This window comes from Garra rufa, chromosome 15, assembly GCF_049309525.1.
Source record: "Garra rufa chromosome 15, GarRuf1.0, whole genome shotgun sequence".
Classification (NCBI taxonomy): domain Eukaryota; kingdom Metazoa; phylum Chordata; class Actinopteri; order Cypriniformes; family Cyprinidae; genus Garra; species Garra rufa.
Window position 1 is genome coordinate 2,140,946 of NC_133375.1, and position 23,155 is coordinate 2,164,100.

At 36.2% G+C, this 23,155-nt stretch overlaps 1 protein-coding gene across 1 annotated transcript in view; it reads right to left on the bottom strand.

Annotated features, from left to right (window-relative positions):
* Positions 1-73: 73 nt before the first annotated feature.
* The window catches only part of adgrd2 (adhesion G protein-coupled receptor D2), a 47,777-nt gene continuing 24,695 nt past the window's right edge, over positions 74-23,155 (bottom strand). The window contains exons 15-26 of the mRNA XM_073819481.1: positions 18,057-18,163; positions 17,827-17,929; positions 16,224-16,377; positions 15,988-16,121; positions 12,881-12,996; positions 12,322-12,442; positions 4,682-4,723; positions 4,527-4,580; positions 4,297-4,447; positions 4,114-4,172; positions 1,227-1,257; positions 74-1,044 (exon numbers count right to left, since the gene is read on the bottom strand). Of these exons, the coding sequence (XP_073675582.1) occupies positions 1,037-1,044; positions 1,227-1,257; positions 4,114-4,172; positions 4,297-4,447; positions 4,527-4,580; positions 4,682-4,723; positions 12,322-12,442; positions 12,881-12,996; positions 15,988-16,121; positions 16,224-16,377; positions 17,827-17,929; positions 18,057-18,163 (1,080 nt within the window). The 3' untranslated portion in view covers positions 74-1,036. The remainder of the gene's footprint in view (positions 1,045-1,226; positions 1,258-4,113; positions 4,173-4,296; positions 4,448-4,526; positions 4,581-4,681; positions 4,724-12,321; positions 12,443-12,880; positions 12,997-15,987; positions 16,122-16,223; positions 16,378-17,826; positions 17,930-18,056; positions 18,164-23,155) is intronic.

Sequence of the window (23,155 nt, forward strand, 5' to 3'; positions counted from 1 at the left end):
TGAAAAATTTGGTCGCAATAAAATAAAATAAACGACACGTTGCAGTTGTTGGAGGACTGTGTGTGTGTGTGGCAGTCTAAAAGCAATCTTACTTTGAATAAGCCTTTTTCTAAAGACAGACATGCTGCTCCGCTCTGAGTGTCTCTTCAGTGAGCCAATAAAAAGAGGTTATGGGAAGGTCAGAAAACATTCGCACATGTTGCCACCTTTGTGAGCGTATAAAGAGAGAGTGCTTCTTTTGAAATCCGCTGGAACCAATTATTTTTCTATTCATTTTTATTCTAATCAAGTGTATCGTTTAAGAATTAAGTGTTTCAAAATTACTACAGAGATACACACTTTCCACATCAAAACAAACATTAGTTTTAATAGTGAGAGTAAAAAATAATACTGCATTTTATATGCGTTGTATAAAAATAGGGAATGCCTATTACAATAAAATAATTATTTACATTTCCGTGATATTTCAATTGGGTAGTAGAATTACAGCATGAATAAGATAATTACGATAAGATAATCTTCACATACTTGCTATTTGAGCACTAAAGACTTTTTATAAAAAAAATTAAATAATGTTATATTGATCTCTTCAGAAAGATCAACCAGCTGATAGGTTTCACTGTCCACAGTTTTCTGATTCTCCAAAATACTGAGAGTGCGATGTCTATGGATGTCAAAAATCACTAACAACTCATTTTGTTGTCTGGTCATGATTAATGGTGTGATGATGCTCATGTTGTCCATTTTATTCCTATGAGCTTCTGACAACATCTATACATTATAAAATGATGACCGAATACACAACATTGAGAAGTCTTCATGCTCCAGGCTGAGCACGGTCTCATTGAACATTCGCTGAAAGAGTCGTTTCATGTTTATCAAGTAACGTTTACTCACTCAACACAGACTGAGCTCTGGGAATGAGACGGCTTGCAGGATTGCGGAGGAGGCATTGTGTGCTCCTCCACAGAATGAGCTACGTCTTCATCCCAGGGTAAGTCACGAGTCCATGCAGAACTGTAGAGTAGTTTTGCTCTCAACAGCCTGTGGTGAAACAAAAAGACAAACAGCAGGCAAACATTTTTAAAGCTCAGTTCTTGATGGATTCAAATAGTATGATTTGTTGAAAAGTGCACTGCTAGTGAAGAACTAGTGCGCCCCCTAGAGCTTCAGTGTGGATACGCATTATCTTACATGCAACAGGTTCATATGAAACAGTTCTTTACCTGAGGGCTTGAAGGCTGTCAGCTGAACCACCTGAAACAAAAGATAACGCTGTTATATTAAGTCAATTTTATTTGTATAGCACTTTTCACAATACTCATTGTTTCAAAACAGCTTTACAGAAAATCATAGTGCTATTGTATGTAATGTCTTAAAGGGATAGTTCACCAAAAATTTTACTCACCCTCAAGCCATCCTAAGTGTATATGACTGTCTACTTTCAGACAAATACAATCAGAGTTATATTAAAAAATGTCCTGGCTCTTCCAAGCTTTATAATGGCAGTGAATGGGTGTTGAGATTTTGAAGTCCAATATAGTATGTCCATCCATCATAAAAGTGCTCCGCATGGCTCCAGGGGTTAATAAAGGCATTCTGAAGTGAATCGATGCGTTTGTGTAAGAAAAATATCCATATTTAAAACTTCATAAACAGTGATCTCTAGATTCCGCTGACTGTTGGACATTGGCGAAAGCAGTGACAAATGTGCAAGTGCAGTGGAGACAGCAAAACAAACAATGGTTGCAAATTAGAAGTACAAAATGAGAATTTGTAAAGAAAAATGTTGGAGGATTTCAATATAAGCCAAGAGGAGACTGGTTTTCCTTTGCTGTAAACAAAACTTGGTTCGCGCGAGACTAGCTTATTCTCACCGACAGTTAGTGGAAGCTAGAAATTATGGTTTATAAAGTTTTAAAAATTGACATTTTTCTTACAAAAATGCAAGATTTACTTCAGAAGGCCTTTATTAACGCCTGGGGCCGTGTGGAGTATTTTTGTGATGGATGGATGCAATTTATTGGACTTCAAAATCTCAACACCCATTCACTGCCATTATAAAGCTTGGAAGAGCCAGGACATTTTTTACTATAACTCTGATTGTATTGGTTTGACTCTGAAAGAAGAAAGTCATATACACCTAAGATGGCTTGAGGGTGAGTAAATCAAAAGGGTAATTTTTCATTTTTGTGTGAACTATCTCTTTAATATCTTCATGTCTTAAAGTTGCATTCAGCTGTGCGATAATATAGTGTACTTTTTTTGACTACATAAGCACGAAGCGGAGATTCTCTGTTTAGTATATATCACCCTACTAGTTGCATATTCAACTTTTTTTTAAAGAACTCGATAATGATAGTAACATTTTGCGATGAAAAAATAAGGCAATTGAGATTGGCTATATAGTATATATCCATTAACAGGAGTATACAGCATGTGGATACAAATATAATATGTATTATGTATAATATGTGACAAGTATAATATGTCACAAAACCAGTCATATTTGTAGCAATAGCCAACAAAACATTGTATGGGTCAAAATGATAATTTTTCTTTTATGCCAACAATCATTAGGATATTAAGTAAAGATCAAGTTCCATGAATATACTTTAGAAATTTTCCACCATAAATATTTCAAAACTTCATTCTTGATTAGTAATATGCATTGCTAAGAACTTCATTTGGACAACTTTGCACCCTTAGATGCCAGATTTACAAAGTAGTTATATTTTGGCCTATCCTAACAAACCATACATCAATGAAAAAGCATATTTATTCAGCTTTCAGATGATGTATAAATTGATGTACAAAATAAGTATTGTGATCCAGGGTCATATACAATGGCACTCAAAAGTTTGGGATCAGTAAGATTTTTAATGATTTTTAAAGACAATTCTTCTGCTCATCAAGGCTGCATTTATTTGATCAAAAATACAGAAAAAAAGTTAATGTTGTGAAATATTTTTTGAATGTAAAATAACAGTTTTCTATGTGAATATATTTTAAAAATGTAATTTATTTCTGTGATACAAAGCTGAATTTTCAGCATCATTACTCCAGTTTTCAGTGTCACATGATCCTTCGGAAATCATTCTAATATGCTGATTTATTATCAACGTTGAAAACAGTTGTGCTCCTTAATATTTTGTTGGAACCTGTGATTTTTTTAACAAATAAAAAGTTGAAAAGGAGAGCCTTTATAGAATATGAATCTTTTGTAAAAAATATAAACTACCATCTAAAAGTTGAAGGTCAGTTAATCGTTTTTTGAAAGAAATTAATACTTTTATTCACCAAGGATGTGTTAAATTGATTAAAAGTGATAACAAAGACTTATGTTGTTAGAAAAAGTTTTATATTTTGAATAAATGGCATTCTTTTTAACCTTTTATTAATCAAGAATCATGAAAAAAAGAATGACAGGTTCCAAAAAATATTAAGCAGCACATCTGTTTCCAACATTGATAATAACAGTCATTAATCAGCATATTAGAATTATTTATGAAGAATCATATGACACTGAAAACTGAAGTAATGGCTGATAACAAATCAGCTTTGCATCACAGGAATAAATTATATTTTAAAATAGATTTATATAAAACACCATTATTTTAAACTGTAATAATATTTCACAATATAATTTTTTTTCTGTATTTTTGATCAAATAAATACAGCCTTGATGAGCATATAAGAATTATTTCCATTCTTGTTCGAATATATGAACGTCATATGAAAGCTCAATAAAAAAGCTTTATATTGATATATGGTTTGTCAGAAGAGGACAATATTTGGCCGAGATACATCTATTTGAATATCTGGAATCTGAGCGTGCAAAAAAATCTAAATATTGAGAAAATCTAAAATAAGTTCTTAACAATGCATATTACTAATCAAAAATTACATTTTGATATATTTATAGTAGGAATTTTACAAAAAATCTTCATGAAACATGATCTTTACTTAATTTTTCTAATGCTTTTTGGAATAAAAGAAAAATCAATAATTTTGACCCATACAATGTATTTTTGGCTATTGCTACAAATTTCCCCCCAGCGACTTAAGACTGGTTTTGTGGTCCAGGGTCACATATGTGGTTTTGCAGCTTACCTGACTTCTGTTGGCTGGTTTTAATGGGAAACTCACAGTATTGTCCTCTTTAAACCGTTCTAACATACCAAGAGGAAAGGACAGAGATGTTACATGCAAGCAAATCTGCTTTTATAGTCTCATTTTGATTAAAAGAAAGACAAACTGAGCTGCAGATGGTGGATATGCATGAGTTTCACGCACCGTTCTTAAAGACGAGCGAGTTGGCTGTGGAAGTGGTGATGGGCGTCGAGCTCTCGCTGCTCTCTGGGCTGGAATGAGTCGGAAGGCTGTGTACCCATGAAGCACTGGGAGATTTTTGGGAGGGCAAGAAGCTGATAGGCTGTGAGCAGTTCTGACAGAGAAAGTGACATCAAAAGTGAGTACAATAACAGAGAAACAGACTCTTTAAATCAGTCAAAATAAGGTCTTACCGTAAATGACAAAGCTTTTCGCTTGTCCTGAATTCTTCTTATAGCATTTCGCACCTACATTATCATAAAACATTCAGAAAAATTATTAAGTTGCAACTCCTACTGAAATATAAGATGTTAATACTAACTGTTAGATGTAATTGAAGAAGTCATACCTCACTGTTGTAAACCGCATACACCAGAAAAATATACAGGCCCTAGAATGAGAGACATTTAATAAAGTAAGAGGAATGCTCACTCATGCTAGTGATAAAAATGGTGCAAACCTCTGTCTCACAACCAAAAAACACATTTCAAAAAGCATTTAAGTATTAAAATCTGCCATGTTTACTAAGATCCTCTTATTAAGTTTATTATCTATTAAAACCCACAATAATATTTATAATATCAGTAAGCGTAATATATATAAAATCATCATTTAGTAGGTACTTGCAATTGACCCTACATTTCAACTTCTGGAAATGATACTGAATTAATTTTTGCATTTTATTTCTTGGTTGTTTTAAAGAATATCTTTTTGATTTTTTTTAAAAAGTGAAGTTAATTTTTTTTTTGTAAATTATGAAACATTTAAAAAAAAAAAACGTCCCGCATTCTCATGTCACTACCAAAACACTGTATGTTTTAGACCACTGGCTGAGACTGATTTTAACTACACCCCTACATTTATGGTCAGGAAATATTCATGTGTCCCTCTCTCTTATAGCTACATGGTGAGTAGATAGGTCCCATCATTTTGAGGTAAATGTGTTCAAAATATGAAAAATCTATGTGTAGCTTTAAGGAACATCACTACCAAACACCATTTTTCTAATTAAACACTTTTTTGGGAGTTATTCCATAAATTTAGGGGTGCTCTGATTGATAGGCTACCGATCACTTTCGGCCGATAATCGCTTTAGGATGTTTGATTGGCAGTCTCTAAAAAGGCCGATCTCATAAACCGATCTGAAGCTGATGACGCACCTGCCGTGAGAGGTTTGACATGACATGCAGCGGCACCGTCTCACGCCTGTTTCACACATACTCCGTCTGCAGTGCGTATGCGTTGCATATTTTTTTCCCCACCCATGTTAACGGATTAGTCTCAGGGCCACAGCTCTGCACAGTTTAGCTCCAACCCTAATCAAACACACCTGATCCAGCTAATCACAAGTACTGCTCACTGCAGAGCCAAATGGCCTCCAGCTCCACCTCTCTTGATGTCCAGCTCCACCTCTGAGTGAACAAATGGGTGGAGTTAAGGTTAGGGATAGGGTAAGGGGTAGGGTTAGGGTGTGGTTAGGTGTCTATCTCAACCCCTTACCTCCAGCGAGGGGGAGCTGGAGCTCCAGCTCCTCCCATATGGCTCTGCAGCGAGCACCCTCTCGCTAATCAAGGTCTTTAGGATAACTAGAATCTTCCAATCAGGTGTCAGTTGGAGTTGGTTGGAGCTAAACTCTGCAGAGCTGCGGCCCTCCGGGAATTAAGTTTGAGACCTCTGGATCAGAGCGTTCACACTGCACGCGGTTGCTGTCCGGCAGTACGTCCCAGAAGCGGTGCGTTTTCAGCAGTGCAGCGATCGTTTCGGCACAGAGTCTATTTTTTGCTGTGCTGCATTGCGCTGCATGCGCTGAATTAAAGTGACCGCGCATTGTTCGCTGTAAAAATGAACATGGATTGACACGGAAATGTACCATAAATGCATATAAATGCAGTCTACTGTGTTTCACAGTCAACACGTGGCTTTTTGGCTAGGTTTAAAATAGTGCAGTTTTAAATAAACAAGGCAACATAATAGATGCACTTCTCCAGGTAGAAAAGTTCTTTAAAAGATTGTTTTTAATACAGATTTAATGCGAAAGAAAGGCACAGAGAGCCGACTGTTTCTGTCTGTGGTAAGTTTTAATTTAAAATATTTCTGATAGCCCAATTTCAATAAGAAAAGGAAGCTATAGCCTACCTATGCTGTTTAAATGTGTTGCAACTTGCTTGAGCAACTTAATAGGCTATAGAAATCTAGAAGCCAATGAATTGAATAATACGTTGTTTATAATACGTTGAGTTTAAACGTGAATATATCTAGTATTATTGTATTAGTGTACTGTGATAAAAGAGTATCACAATGCTGAAAAAGCACGTTTGTATTTGAAATCAAAATAACGGATAAATGGTGTGTTTGTGGTAAACAGCCACGGATCAGGAACGGACTGCAAACGTGTTCCTTTGTGAAAGCAAAACGAGTCCGTGCTGCTTCTGCATCGCATAAGTAACACACACGGACTGCATACGCACTGCAGACGGAGTATGTGTGAAACAGGCGTCAGTCTCTGTAAAGTAATTTGAAAACCTTATGTGAGACGAAATTTCGAATACAGTGCGAGTGAATGACAGTGCTCTCTCTCTTTCTCTTTCAAAGTGCACAAATGACTTCCATTCACCACATCGCGTCTGACTATAAGTGAGCTGCACAGTTGACACAGGGATTGTGACTTGCACAATAGAGGCAGTGTCGCATCGTCGCTAAAGTTTATAAATTGCATTATAAATTGGGAACTACACTCCCATTCCAGCATAATAACGGTCAAGGAAGTTTGCTGCCGTAATATGGCCGAAGCATGCGGAGTAATATCACACAGCGCCTGAAATTAGTTCCCAGCTAGGTTAGCATTTGCACATGTGCTGTGTGGTATTACTGCTCCTGCTTCGTCCATATTACGGCAGCAAACTTCCTTGATTATTACGCCGGAATGGAAGTGTAGTTCCTAATCTTATCAGCCTAGAAAATCGCAGCTTTACATTTTCCGCCGGTATTAGTACACGATATAACTACAGAAGAGACCAGTTTTAATAGGACAAATATCGAAACTCGTTGGTCATTTTTGAACGCGATGCTATTGGTCTAATTGGATTCAATGATCTATGCTAAGCTATGCTAAAAGTGATATCGCCAGAACAGGAAAACGGCTGAATGGATTTCAAAACGGTAAAACTCAACTTATTAACTCGGGGGGAGTTGGAGAATGAGCCTATCTCCAAAAAAAAAAAAGCGGAGTGTTCATTTAACGAATTAAAGCATTCAAGCTGTGCACAGTTGCGGTCTGGCAGTGCGTTCCAGGAGCAATGTGTCTGTAGCACGCGTAGAATTAAAGTGACAGTGCATTGTTTGCGGTAAATATGAACAAGGATTGATACGAAAATCTCATAATTACATTATAAATACATATAATTAAGGTCTACTGTGTTTCACAATCAATGGATATGGGTTTTTGGCTAGGTTTAAAGGAAAAGAGCATTTTTAGATAAACAAGGCAATAATAAATGGCGGAGGTAGGAAAACAAAGTTCTTTATTAACAACAGGACTGCTTGTAATAAAGATTTAAAATGCAAAAATGCAAACCTAGTAGAACTGACTGTTTCTGTCAATAGTATTTTTTAATTTAGAATGTGTGTATATATAAATCTAGAAGTAAATGCAAAAGTAAAAAGCATTGAATAATGTGCTGCTTATATTTAATATTTTTTAAAACTTGTCAATGAAAGTTTACTGTACTGTTTAAAAAAATGAATCACAATGCTGAAAAACATTTTCAATAATGTTTGGATTTGAAATCAAAATAACGGATAAACGTGTGCTGTGTGTAAGCTATTGTGCAAAAAAGCACTGCATGATCAAACATTTAGCTGAGATAAATATATATTCTTGAAAAATGTCTGAAAAATGCTTCGCTCCACCCCTCAAAAAAAAAAAAAAGATTAAATACTTAAAAATAAATAATTCTACATGATAAAAAGAAGGCTTTAAAAATATTGTATCGATGATCGGATCGGCAGATACTGCTTCCTTTTGTTTGTTATCCCATAAAACGATCACCACCGTAACAATCACGACCTAAACATGTCATCATTGTTTTGGTAGTGAGAAAAGAGAACACAATCATTAATTTTTGGGAAATTTTAGTACAAAATTCTAGTACAGTTTTAGTATTTTAGTATGTGGGTTAAATTCTGTAATGTGATGTGGTCGCTACCAAAACATTACTTATCAACTAAGATGTTATTATGGCATTTGGTTCATTGTATATTCATCTAATAAATCCTTGCTTTGAAATCAGTTAAAAAAATTGGATTCAAAATGCAACAAATTACACTTGCAATATTGTTAAAATTGTCACTTTTATTGTTTTACCTCTGAAAACTTTTTAATAAAATAGAAAAAATATATATATTTACAATAAAAATGTAAGCAAAGTCTTAATAGGTCAATATAACCCTTCTTATTAAATGAAATATTACTGTGTTTCGGTAGTGACAAATTTGGGGAGAGAACAAATGTTCAGAAACTTTCTGAAAACACAATGAGAATTAACTCCACAATTACTAGAAATGTTCATACAATTGGCATACATACTAAATTTGTGGGAATTTTTTTATTTCAAGACGTTTTGCAACCATGTCTAAGCAGTAATACATGAATAAAAACAAAATGTAAAATACTGATTTCGTCAATCTCATAATTTCATAGGGCATTTTTCATCTGCAAATTATTTAAAATAAAAATTATGTTGTGTATAAAGAAAATGAAGCCTATTTTTGGACCATAAATCATCTAGGCACAAGGATTCATTTAATTAATACAAATAATAAATATTTCCTTTTCATTAATTACATTATTTTTTTGTATTTCAGCAATTTTTTTTTTCAGGAAATATGTTGCATTGCAATGAAAATAATGTCACAGTGCAGTTTTTTAATGTGAAATATAATGGAAATTCATAGTGGTATATGCAAAATAAATTTTTGTTTTTCTTTTCGATTTTGGGGTATAATCCTATGGGTATAATATAGAAAATATGGTTTTGTGAATTTTAATAAATTACTGTGTTTTAAGATTAAGCGACTGAGATTAAGAAGCTGTTTTAAATAATTAAAATAAAAAATCATTTTCTGGGCCAAAATATCAAAGTTATAAATGATGAGTTATAAATAATCTTAAAAAAGAAAAGAAAAATATCTTAAGCGTTTAAGATATTTTTCTATATATTTTATATTATATTATATATATTATCTATATATTATTTTTGTTGTCTTAAGATTCGGCATCTGTGGTCTAATACATAATTAAAAACAAAACAAAAAATCTTAAAAAATATCCAGGAGAAACTTTTTTGTTTTTGTAGGTTTAGTTGAAATCATAGATGTTTTATTTTCAGCTCTTGTTAGCATTGAACCAGCCATATATTACAGCTAACAGGAACATATACTTCCTGCTTCTTTGCACTTGCTGTTCTCCTAGACCTCTGCTACATAAAACATTCAAGACAGATGTGCACTGGCTAATTATATCAGAAGAGTTTCCTTCCAGTGATAGACTCTGCTCATGTGTCTCCTCCTCTCTGTGTGCCTCCCCCACTTTCTCTATCTGTCTCCTGCTTCTTTTATCTTTTTCTTAGAGATGCTCAGTAAATCTACATTAACAAGCTCTGGGAGGGAATTCAGCTCTCATTCATTATAGACATGGGAGGAAGAAAGAAACACTCCAAAAGAGCTACATGAAGCTGAAAACCGAGAGAGGAAGTTCATTTCAAATGTGTTGACAGACTGGAGTCAGATTAAGAGGAAGGCGAAACATGCATGGATGAGTTGGAGCTGGCCGATATTGACAAAAATTATAAACACAACTATTTTTGTCAATATTGAAATCATATTTAACATGGTTACTTATAGACTTTGGAAACATCATGGATTTATTGAATTATAAACTTATTATTCACAATTGTGAAGTTTGTCAGTTTATATCTTGAAGTTGACTTTTTTCTTAGAATTGCAAGTTTATATATGACAATTGTGACATTTCTTTTTCAATTGTGAGTTTTTTTGTCAATCGCAAGCTTTTATCTCCATTTTTTTCTCAACTGAGAGTTTTTTCTCCACTGTGAGTTTAAATCTTGCAATTGTGACTTTCTTTGTCAGAATTTTGAGTTTATTTCTCACAATTGTGACTTTTCTTTCTAAATTGTGACTTTTTTCTCAGAAATGCTCCTTTATATCTCGCAATTGTCACTATTTTTGTGAGTTTATATATCACAGTTGACTTTTTTCTTAGAATTGCTAGTTTATATCTTACAATTGTGACTTTTCTTTTTCTCCATTGAGAATTTATATCTCGCAACTGTGACTTTTTTTGTCAGAATTTTGTTCATATCTTGCAATTCTGACTTTTTCACAGTTTACTTTTGCAAGTTTATATCTCACAGTTGTGCCTTTTACTCAGAATTGTGAGTTTATATCTCACAATTGTGACTTTTCTTTCTTAATTGTTTTTTTCTCTATTGCGAGTTCATATCTCACAATTGTGACTATTTTTGTCAGAATTTTGAGTTCATATCTCCCAGTTGTGACTATTTTTCTCAGAATTGCAAGTTTATATCTTGAAATTGTGAATTATTTTCTTCAGAATTGTGAGTTCATATCTCACAATTGTGACTTTTTTTCTCAACTGAGAGTTTTTTCTCCATTGCGAGTTTATGTCTTGAAATGTGACTTTTTTTGTCAGAATTTTGAATTTATATGTTGCAGTTGACTTTTTTACTCAGAATTGTGAGTTTATTTCTCACAATTGTGAAACTTTCTGAACTGCATTTTCCCCCCCTCCATTGTGAGTTTATATCTCACAATTGTGACCTTTTTTTTATTAGAATTTTGTTTATATCTTGCAATTCTGACTTTTTTGCAGTTTACATTTTTTCTCAGAATTGTTTGTTTATATCTTGCAGTTGACTTTTTTTGTCAGAATTTTGTTTATATCTTGCAATTCAGATTTTTTTACAGTTTACTTTTTTTTCCTCAGAATTGCTAGCTTATATCTCACAAGTGTGACTATTTTTCTCAGAATTACTAGTTTGTCTCGCAGTTGAATTGGAAATTGTTATCTTGCAATTGTGACTTTTGTCATAATTTTGAGTTAATATCTTGCAGTTGTAACTTTTTTCTCAGAATTGCTTGTTTATATCTTGCAGTAGACTTTTTTTGTCAGAATTTTGTTTATATCTTGCAATACTGATTTTTTTTGCAGTTTACTTTTTTTTATTCAGAATTGCTAGTTTATATCTCACAATTGTGACAATTTTTCTCGGAATTACTAGTTTGTCTCGCAGTTGAATTGCAAATTTTTATCTTGTAATTGTGACTTTTTTGTCATAATTTTGAGTTAATATCTTGCAGTTGTGACTTTTTTCTCAGAATTGCTTGTTTATATCTTGCAGTTGACTTTTTCTCAGAATTGCGAGTTAATATTTTGCAATTGTGACTTTTTTCTCAAAATTGTTTATATCTTACAATTCTAAGAAAAAAAGAATCACAGAAAAAAAGTCAAAATTGTGAGATATAAACTCAATTGCAAGAAAAAAAGTCAGAACTTAAAATTTATAACTTGCAATTCTGACTTTTTCTTCTCAGAACTGTGAGTTTATTTCTTAGAAATGCGAGTTTATATCTTGCGATTCTGACTTTGTAACTCACAATTTCGAGTTTATGTAGGGTGACAATACGTCCTCTTTTCCCCTCTTTTTGTACCTAATAAAATACATCTGGTCGGGATTTCTAAATCGCCCTAAATGTCAGGAATTCGGCTTGTGCTTTCTACAGTCGCCAATTATTGTGTGCATTTTTGTATTAAAGCCGTCATGGACATCATGGATTTATTGAATTGTAAACTTTTTTTAACAGTGTTTTCCGTGAATATTTAAACATAATTCAGCTGAAAATAAAACTAATGCAAATTCACCCAGACATAGTATAAGTGTCCTGTTTTACCTGAAAAGCATTGAGTGCGATGAACAAATAGGCCACGACGACAGACAAGTGTACCAGCACTCCACACAGCCAGGTCAGACCTAAAACTGGTAGCAAGATCAATACTGGCCGTGTCGCTGCCCTGCATGTGCACACAAACACAATATTAAACCTTCTTATTACTAATATCCAGTAAAGCTGAATGCATTGGCTAGGCTGCTCAGTTTTACTTCAGTACAACTGAAACTCTACTTCAAGGACACCTTCAGGTCTTTGCTTAACTAGCTAATTATACAGACACTTCTGATTCATTTCTGCTCTTTCATTGTAGGAAATATCCATATAACAGGACAAACAAGTTTCTGTGGCTATTTGTATGGTATCTTCTCAACTCCAGGTGGCTGATAGGAAGAAATGAGTTACTGGCGGAGAGGTATTTTCTCGCTGCTTCCTCTTTTCAACAAGATAAGACAAAAACTAGAAATGTACCATAACAAGCAATGACTGGCTGATACACCTCTCTGTTTCTTAACTCTGGCCTGTTTTACAAAGGAGTAAGTTGAAAAATGAAAACATTTACCAGGTAAGATCCAGCGTGTGAAGTTTCGAATCAGAACTGGGCGTCAGCATTTTAGCTCTGCGACGTGCACTGGCCATCGTGACCATAACAACCCGAAAAAGCACCACAGAGTTCACCTAAGAACAGAGAACCACATCTCCCATCAGACACTACTACAAGGAATACCAAAGAAAGAAGAACTTCGAAACCGTCTTATAATTTGTATAAATTGTCTTCGTAACTGTCTTATAGTTTTTGTTTAAATCCCTGAAATATGGTCTGTGGTGAACACAAGCTCAGAATAAATTCATGAAATAAAATACATCAGTAATGCCTCACTGTCATTTTATAAAGCTTTTTGTTTTGTTTTGGAAATAGGTTCTAAGAATGTGCCGAGAACATTATGCTATGAATTATGAATATTCTCATAAAAGGTAGGATAACGTTCTCTTAAAACATTCTACAAATGTTTATTGATAACATTGTTAGAACACTATCCTCTAACATTCTAATAAAGATTTAATCGGGAAGTTTCCCAGTGGACATTGGATGTGGACTCTAATGTTACTCAAAATGTCTCAAATGTCAAATTATGGTTGAAAGAAAAAACCCAACTTTAGTTTTATGAAGCTCCAACTTCATTTAATAAAAAAATAGCATTACCAGCTTCACTTATTATAAACCAGATGGATTTTTTTTCTGTTATACATTTACAAAAGGGCTTATTGAGATTAACAGAGGTTTAGATGTTGATGTCTGTTTTAAATTAATAGTTTGATTTGATGTCACCATTATGGTGGGAAGCGTTTGCTTTAGTTGGGCTATTTGACTCTTGAGGTTTAGATGTTTTTTCTAGCTGCTGTAACTACGCTCTTAAAAATAAAGGTTCCAGAAGGGTGTTTTTGCAGTGATGCCATAGAAGGACCATTTTTGGTTCTCCAAAGAATCTTTCAGTGAAAAGTTCTAAAAAGAATCCTATTGAAGGACATTTTGAAAATATAAAGAACCTTTTCTGTGTTTGAAAGGTTCCATGGATGTTTAAGGTTCTTTGTGGGATCATCAATGCCAATAAAGAGCCTTTATTTTTGAGAGTGTATGTTAATAATGATAAAAACAGCAAGAAAAAATGTCATCAGATAGCGTTGACTGCTCAGATGTCCTCATTTGATTCTCTGGTTTCATTCAGTTTAATTTATGGTGTTAGCTGCACATGATATATTACAGAAATAATAGATAATAATAAATTAAGATTCACCAGAATTTAATACGATCACTTTAAAGATGTCATGTTCACACGAACATGAAGAATCAGTGTATGAATCTCAACAATGGTGACATACTTCATGCTGCAGGTGCATCATACAGAACTCATGCAGGTCTCCCAGAATGCATTGCGGCATGAAGCATGTCACCATTGTTGAGATTCATACACTGATTCTTCATATCTGTGTGTGTCTAAGCATTCAGTAGTTTAAAGTCATTTGTAAACAATGCGTTTTAAAAATTAGAGGAAAAAATACAGATCCTGTCAGAACGCCATTGGATTTTATGCCGTTGCAATGCGTTACTACAATCACAAATATGAAATAAATAGTATAGATTAGATTCTTAATGCTATTAGTTGATCTGATCACTACATGATGATTTCATTAACATTAGCAAGTAGCCAACAGCATCTAGGCACAGTTTCTCTTATTGTTTTTGCCATAACAAACATAAATACAGCAGCTAAAGAACAACATTGAATCAAGAGCCAAACTGCCCAACTAAAGCAAACGATTTTCACCATAATGGTGACATCCAGCCAAAATATTACTTTCAGACAGACATCAACATCCAAACCTCTGTTAATCTCAACAAATGCGTGTGCAAATGTATGACAGAAATAAAGTCAGTCTGGTTTATAATAAGTGAAGCTGGTAATGCTGTTTTTGGAGATATTTGATGACGCTGGAGCTTGACATCAAAGAAAGTTTGGGTTTTCATTTCAACCAAAATTTCAACCAAAAGTCCACATCTAGTGTGATGGGAAGCTTTTTTAGAATGTTAGAGGATAATGTTCAAAAAATGTTACCAATAAACATTTTAGAATGTTTTTAGCAGAACATTCTGGGAACTACCCTCTTAAAAATAAAGCCATAGAAGAACCTTTTTTGTCTAAATGGTTCCATAAAGAACCTTAAACATCTGAAGAACCTTTCTGTTTCACAAAAGGTTCTTTGAGGTGAAAAAAGGTTCTTCAGATTATAAAAAGGTAAGAAAGAGATGGTTCTTTAAAGAACCTTTGACTGAATGGTTCTTTGTGGAACCAAAAATGGTTCTTCTATGGCATCGCTTGAAGAAATAAAATTAAACTGAAAACATTCCAAAAACATTAAACTTTGCTAGCTGGGTATCAGTCTTTTTTTTTTTTTTTTGGACTTTATAACTCACAATTCTGAGAAATTAAGAATTATGTGATGTAAACTTAATTTTGAGAACTATATTCACAATTCCAAGAATTAAAGTCACAATTCTAAGAAATAAAGTCAGAATTAAAAGATATAAACTGACTCTTTTCTTAGTTGTGAATTTTTTACAGAAATGTGAGTTCATATCACGCAATTCTGACTTTATAACATGCAATTGTAAGTTAAGTCAGAATTGTGAGATATAAACTCGCAATTCTGAGAACATATCAGTCTTATAACTCTTTCAAAATTAGACTTTATAACTCGCAATTGTGAATTTATATCTTACAATTCTGACTTTATTTCTTGCAATTCTGACTTGTGAGTTTATTTATCAGAATTGCACAATTATTTCCCAGAATTGTGAGATAAAAAGTTGCAATAACCTTTTTATTTTTATTTTTGATTCAGTGATGGAAACAGGCTTCCATGTTGTTTCAGCATAAGAGCAATAACATTTTGATAAAACATTGAAAAAGCAAACATATGCACAGATGAATCATTCACAATATGATCTATAAAATGCATTTAGGAAATAGATTTAATGCTGATTTTAAACCATCTCAACTGAATTGCATAGGCTCATACACTCAAAAGCAAACAAGAGCTCCACTGCGACAATAATTCTGACACACACACATACTCACTCAAGGAACTGCACACTTGTGATATACTTACGGCCAAAACAAAGAGCACGGGCCCTGCAAAAGCCCAAATAACATACGACTGAAGGTTCAGCCAGCAGTACTGCGGTGCTTTGTACCGATCCAAAGTGGCTGCCAAGGTTACAGCGACTATAACAACCGGCAGCCCTAAGAAAGACAAAGCAAACACAGACACAATGCATGAGAGGAAGGTTAATCAAACAGAACATGAATCATAATGATTTACACACACAGACAGACAGTTCTCACCCCAACCCAGCACATAGTACAGCTTCATTCTCCTCTCCTCGCTGATGTTAACAGAGACCACTTTACTCCAGAGCAGCAAGCCCTCCACCAGCATCCAGCAGAAAGACGACAGGAAAAACAGATGCAGGAGCGCCGTCACCAACCAACAGGCTTCCTGCTCCACATCAACATACACATTCTTCATTCAAATGCTGACAAAAAAACACTTCCATACCTGCCATCAGTATGTTTCTCTACATAAGAAATGTTCACTAGAATGCAAAAATACCATTTAAATTGGTTTTCTCCTTACATTATCAAAAATATATTATTAGATTTGTATTATTAGACATGTTAAATAAATACAGCTGTGACTTTCTTGTTTGAACAAACAAGTGTTAAAGGATTAGTTCACTTCTAGAACAAAACTTTACAGATAATGTAATGTCATCTAAGATGTTCATGTCTTTCTTTCTTCAGTCATAAAGAAATTATGCTTTTTGAGCAAACATTTCAGGATTTCTCTCCTATGGTGCCCCCAAATTTACACTTCCAAAATGCAGTTTAAATATAGCTTCCAAGGGCTCTAAACGATCCCAGCCGAGGAAGAAAGGGTCTTATCTAGCAACATTAAAATGTATATATTTTTTTCCTTCAAATGCTCGTCTTGGCGTGGTTAGTGTACGTCTAAAAAATCCTGCCTTTTAAAAAGGGAACATGCAAACAAAGGTAAAACAGTGATGTAGGACGATTTTGAAGTTGGGGGAGAAAATGAAATGGGAGTTTTTAGATGTACCCTAACTCATGAAGAGGGAACTGACTTTATTTCTTGCAATTCTGACTTATTGCGAATTTATTTATCAAAATTGCCAATTTATTTTCCAGAAATGTTAGATAAAAAGTTGCAGAAACCTTTTTTTATTCAGTAATGGAAACATGCTTCCATGTTGTTTTAGCATATCTAGCCAATTTTTTTTTAAATTACCATTCATATATTTTTTTAACCTCAAACGCTCATCTTGTCTACACTTGTCTTGGCTTGGTTAGGGTATGTCTAAAAACTCCCACCTTTTACAAAGTGAACATGCAAAAAAGATCAAACACCCTTTACAAAAAAAAGGTAAAACGGTGACGTAGGACAATTTTGAAGTTGGGGGAGAAAATGAAATGGGAGTTTTTAGATGTACCCTAACTGTCATGACGGGGAAAAAAAAAAACAGTTCACACAGAGCCAGACAAGAGGAGCATTTAAGGTTAAAAAGTATATAAATTTATTTATTTTTTTAAAGAAAATAACTGATCGTTTTACTAGATAAGACCCCTTTTCATTCATCATTTAGAGCCCTCCGAAGCTGCATTAAAAACTGCATTTTGGAAGTTTAAATTTGGGGGCACCATAGAAGTCCATTACATGGATAGAAATCCTGAAATGTTTTCCTCAAAAAACATAATTTTCTTCACGACTGAAGAAAGAAAGACATGAATATTTTAGATGACAAAGGGAGGAGTACATTATCTGTAAATATTTGTTCTGGAAGTGAACTAATCCTTTAGGTGTTGTGACACTTGGTAAGATACAATGATACATTAAAAAAGAATATGTTGAAAGATATAGAAGTCAGACCTGGTTTCCCTCAGCCCATTCGCTGAAAATAAGAAGTAACTGAGCTACAGCCAGCGCCACTATCAGGTTTTTGTGAACTGTAGTCCGATCCGACTTGGGAACACTAGAGGGAGACAGAGAACAACAAAGTATGCAACGCCAGGTGAGATATTGGATGTGAGAGCAGCACTATACAGTTCAGTTGTGTGGTTATTTTTTGTGTAATAACACATATAAACAGAGAAACTCACCCAACAGCCACGAAGAGAATAAATGTAAAGATGAGACCACACAGAGACACACCAGAGCCAATCAAACTGAAGATCTGCAGGCCTGTCTTATGTTTTTCAAGATTTGTCTAAACATACACAAAAAGAGGTTTACCCACAAATTACCCACAAAAATATTATGACATGTCAAAATTGCTGTAGAATTTGCATTTAAATATATACTGGTTGAACTTTGCTTATTTAACTATATATACACACATTATTTTAATTGAACTCTATTTTTATAGTGGTCAGACTCTGCTTCTTTATGTTTATCGACAAGTCGTTATTGTAACTAAAAATAATTTTTGGCAATTGAAATGTGGAATAAATAAAATATAAATGTTAGTAAAAATGTACAGTCGTGGCCAAAAGTTTTGAGAATTATATAAATATTGGGAAAGTTGCTGCTTAAGTTTTTATAATAGCAATTTGCATATACTCCAGAATGTTATGAAGAGTGATCAGATGAATTGCATAGTCTTTCTTTGCCATGAAAATTAACTTAACCCCCCCCCCCCCCCTGTCATTAAAGGACCTGCTGAGATCATTTCAGTAATTGTCTTGTTAACTCAGGTGAGAATGTTGACGAGCACAAGGCTGGAGACCATTATGTCAGGCTGATTGGGTTAGAATGGCAGACTTGACATGTTAAAAGGAGGGTGATGCTTGAAATCATTGTTCTTCCATTGTTAACCATGGTGACCTGCAAAGAAACGCGTGCAGCCATCATTGCGTTGCATAAAAATGGCTTTACAGGCAAGGATATTGTGGCTACGATGATTGCACCTAAATCAACAATTTATAGGATCATCAAGAACTTCAAGGAAAGAGGTTCAATTCTTGTTAAAAAGGCTTCAGGGCGTCCAAGAAAGTCCAGCAAGCGCCAGGATCATCTCCTAAAGAGGATTCAGCTGCGGGATCGGAGTGCCACCAGTGCAGAGCTTGCTCAGGAATGGCAGCAGGCAGGTGTGAGCGCATCTGAACGCACAGTGAGGCCAAGACTTTTGGAAGATGGCCTGGTGTCAAGAAGGGCAGCAAAGAAGCCACTTCTCTCCAAAAAAACATCAGATCTACTGCAAAAAGTATGGCGAATGGACTGCTGAGGCCTGGGGCAAAGTCATATTCTCAGATGAAGGCTCTTTCCGATTGTTTGGGGCATCTGGAAAAAGGCTTGTCCGGAGAAGAATAGGTGAGCGCTACCATCAGTCCTGTGTCATGCCAACAGTAAAGCTTCCTGAGACCATTCATGTGTGGGGTTGCTTCTCATCCAAGGGAGTGGGCTCACTCACAATTTTGCCCAAAAACACAGCCATGAATAAAGAATGGTACCAAAACACCCTCCAACAGCAACTTCTTCCAACAATCCAACAACAGTTTGGTGAAGAACAATGCATTTTCCAGCACGATGGAGCACCAAAAGGCAAAAGTGATAACTAAGTGGCTCGGGGACCAAAACGTTGAAATTTTGGGTCCATGGCCTGGAAACTCCCCAGATCTTAATCCCATTGAGAACTTGTGGTCAATCCTCAAGAGGCGGGTGGACAAACAAAAACCCACTAATTCTGACAAACTCCAAGTGATTATGAAAGAATGGGTTGCTATCAGTCAGGATGAGAGGGGGTTCAGTGAAAAATTGGCAGTTGTCAGCAGGAAGTGGCTGCCACTGGCAGCCGACAGTACCTGCCACAAAAACCGGACGTCAGCTGTCGCTCGGAGGAGAAGAAAACAACAACAACAACTCTCTCTCTCTCTCTCTCTCTATATATATATATATATATTAGTAAAAACGTATATAAACTTATAACAAATATATACCAATTTTTATATAAGAAGTCATTACTGTGTACTATACGATTAAATCTATTAAATAAAAGTATCATTAAATGGCTATATATATATATATATATATATATATATATATATATATATATATATATATATATATATGTAATATGTGTGTGTAAAAAAAAATTATAGAGAGACCAATATATATATATATTCAAAAATTCAGTAAACTGATTAAGACAGAATTACAAAAGTACACGGGCTTATTACCTTTATTTTGTAATAATTTAAGCTGTGTTATGAAGGTTCAGTTTTACATTTGTAGTATTTCAAGAAACAACATTGTTGCGGTTGTTTAATAAAGCCTTTAAATTCGTAACGGGCTTTGTATGATGTCAGATTATTTGATCATGTTAATTTTTAATAGTAAACGAAATTTTTTAAGTTAATTGTAGCCCACTAACATACTAAGATTAACGATTAACTATAGTAGACAGTTACATTGTCGTTCGCTAACATAAAAGTTAAAATCAAACATACAAGGCAACAATTATTCATTACTCTGATCATTAATTTCAAAATGTACCGCTCCAACAAACACTGCCATTCGTGTCTGTTGTAGTTGCATATGATTGGCTGCTGCCAAGTTGGTCGATGCTGATTGGCTGTCACCAAGTGGCAGGTCTCTCCTACCCTCCGAACGCCAGTAACTGGCTTCCGACTGTCAACGGCAGGTACTTCCAGCTGCCAGCTGCCATTTTTTCTCTGAACCCCTTCTGGTCAGGATTTGGCCCAGAAGTTGATTGAGAGCATGCCCAGTCGAATTGCAGAGGTCCTGACTCTTTGCATAAATGTCATGAAATTGTCGATAAAAGCCTTTGAAACGTATGAAGTGCTTGTAATTATATTTCAGTACATCACAGAAACAACTGAAACAAAGATCTAAAAGCAGTTTAGCAGCAAACTTTGTGAAAACTAATATTTGTGTCATTCTCAAAACTTTTGGCCACGACTGTACACTGGCACTCAAAAGTTTGGGATCTTTTTAGAAGAGAATTTTCTGCTCATCAAGGCTGCGTTTATTTGATCAAAAATACAGAAAAAAACTATAATATTGTGAAATGTTAATGCAATTTAAAATAGTGTTTCCCTTCTGGGAACTCGCACTGCGTCATCAATGCTTTGGGGAATGCCATTGGCGAACCCGGCTCTGAATCAGTCTACAACCAATAGAACAACGGGAGTGACGTCACCGGCACGGTGACGTAGGCGATCAGGAAGTATATAAGCACGTGCGTTTCAAACCGGCGTCAGCTTTTGTCATTCAGCGAAGCGCTCTGTGTCTGTCTGTCTGTTTCATTCCACTGTTTTTCTGTGCCAGTTTGCACAACTTTTATTTGAGTGGGTATGTTACCAACCTGGGGGGAAAGTAATTTAAGCGGTTTAGCAGCCTCACAGACAGCGTGTTCCTCCCTGCCAACGGAGAAAACTTTCTGTTGGTGGGGATACACGCAGGTTGTGTGTGGCTGTTTGGGTGCGGAGCACGCTCAGTCAGCTCTCGAGGGGGCTGGCTGCTTGCAGTGTGAAACGCTTTCCACTGCACGTGCTCTGTTCTCGGAAGACTCTCTTCGAGGAGGGAATTTTCACTAGCATTCCTCGCGGGTCTGGCAGCTGCACTCGTGGGGTTCGCAGCTCGATCTGTTGGGAGACGTTGTCAAAAGTATTCAACCGCCGCCGCCCCCGCCCCCCTGATCGCCTCAATGTTAGGAGCTTTGGAAGTACTGACTAAAGCGGTAACCAATTTCAATAATATAATAAATATTTCTGGCCACTGCTTTAGAGATGAGCCGCAGGAAAGCAAACTATTTGTTTTCCTCGGACTAAGTCTGCACTTCCAAAACGGAGCTTTTGTTTTTTTCCAGTCTGCACGCTGAACTGTTTAGATCGGGAAAAATCCAGTTTTAGCCCGCTCTTCACCCCCCTTTTAGTTTACTATATAATATTGGGGGCTGAATGAGCACAGTTATGAGATGGTGCCGGGGGTCGAACAGACGCTTACGAGCTATCTGTCGCCCAGCCTGGCATCATCACTGGAAGATCCGTCTTTGCTTTCCAGGCCGCATGTATATAATGCAAGCCTGACGGGCAAATGTACACGTGCCAGGTGCTGGACGGGAGGGACAACTGGCAGTCAATTGCTGGTTTTGGAAGCCCGCCGTGCGGTACTTCCTCCAGCATATGACCCACAGTGCTCCGTTTATCCTCCTCTGAGGAGGTGGATACGGAGAGCGTCACAGACGTTCCACTCCCTCAATCGCCCGCACTTGCAGCTACAGTTCAGGTGTCTGCTGCCGGTTCACCGCTACAGGGCACCGAGCTGAAAGCTCAGGGCAAAATAGAGGCCAGTCTCGAGAGGCTGGTACCCTTAGTAGAACTTCTGGCAGCGTTGTTACTACTGCCGATAGTATCTACGTGGGTCCTGCATATTGTGAAGAAGGGTTATTATATCTAAGAACCCCCCTATATCTAAGGTGGGCTCCGAGCAGGCTCTAGACAGGGACCATCGAGGAGGTCCCTCTTCATGAAGGATGGGGGGCTGCGGCCCTTCCTAGATCTAAGAATGTCTTCATCCTTCCTCAACAAGAGCAGGGAGCTCTTCTTTCAGCCTAGCACCCCCCCCCCAAACTTTCACAGAGTGTGTGGCTGTGGCTCTGGCTCCTCCGTGATTCCAGAGCATCCGTATACTCGACCACTGTAAGCCGGGCGGCATCGAGGTGCTGCTCTCGCTCACATGAAAGAACTGGGGTTGAGACTCAACGCCAAGGAAAGTGTGCTGTCTCCATTACAAAGAACCACTTATCTAGGTGTCGTATGGGATCCAACCACGATGCAGGCACAATGTCACCTGCTCGGATCGAGTCGATCCTTACTGCAGCAATGCGGTCAAGCTAGGCCTGTCACTCACTGTAAAACAGTTCCAGGAGAGAGTGTCTTGCCAGATTCAGGGGACTTATTTGTGACTCATGAGACATCGCAATGACCCCTCTGGTGCTCTCTAGTGCTTCCAGCTCCTGCAGGACTGGAGGCTATGGCTGTACGCCCTTTCCCCGATCGTTCTGCGCCCCGGAGTGTTGAGGGTGACCCCTGAGGGGGCACATCTCATGTAGGCCGGTCTCTCAACCGAGGTTGCTGAGACCATCCTTTTTACTCCGGAGCTCCCTCTACGAGGAAATCCTATGGCCTTAAGAGGAAGTGGTTTACTGCGTGGTTTAACCAGCACCAAATATGACTCA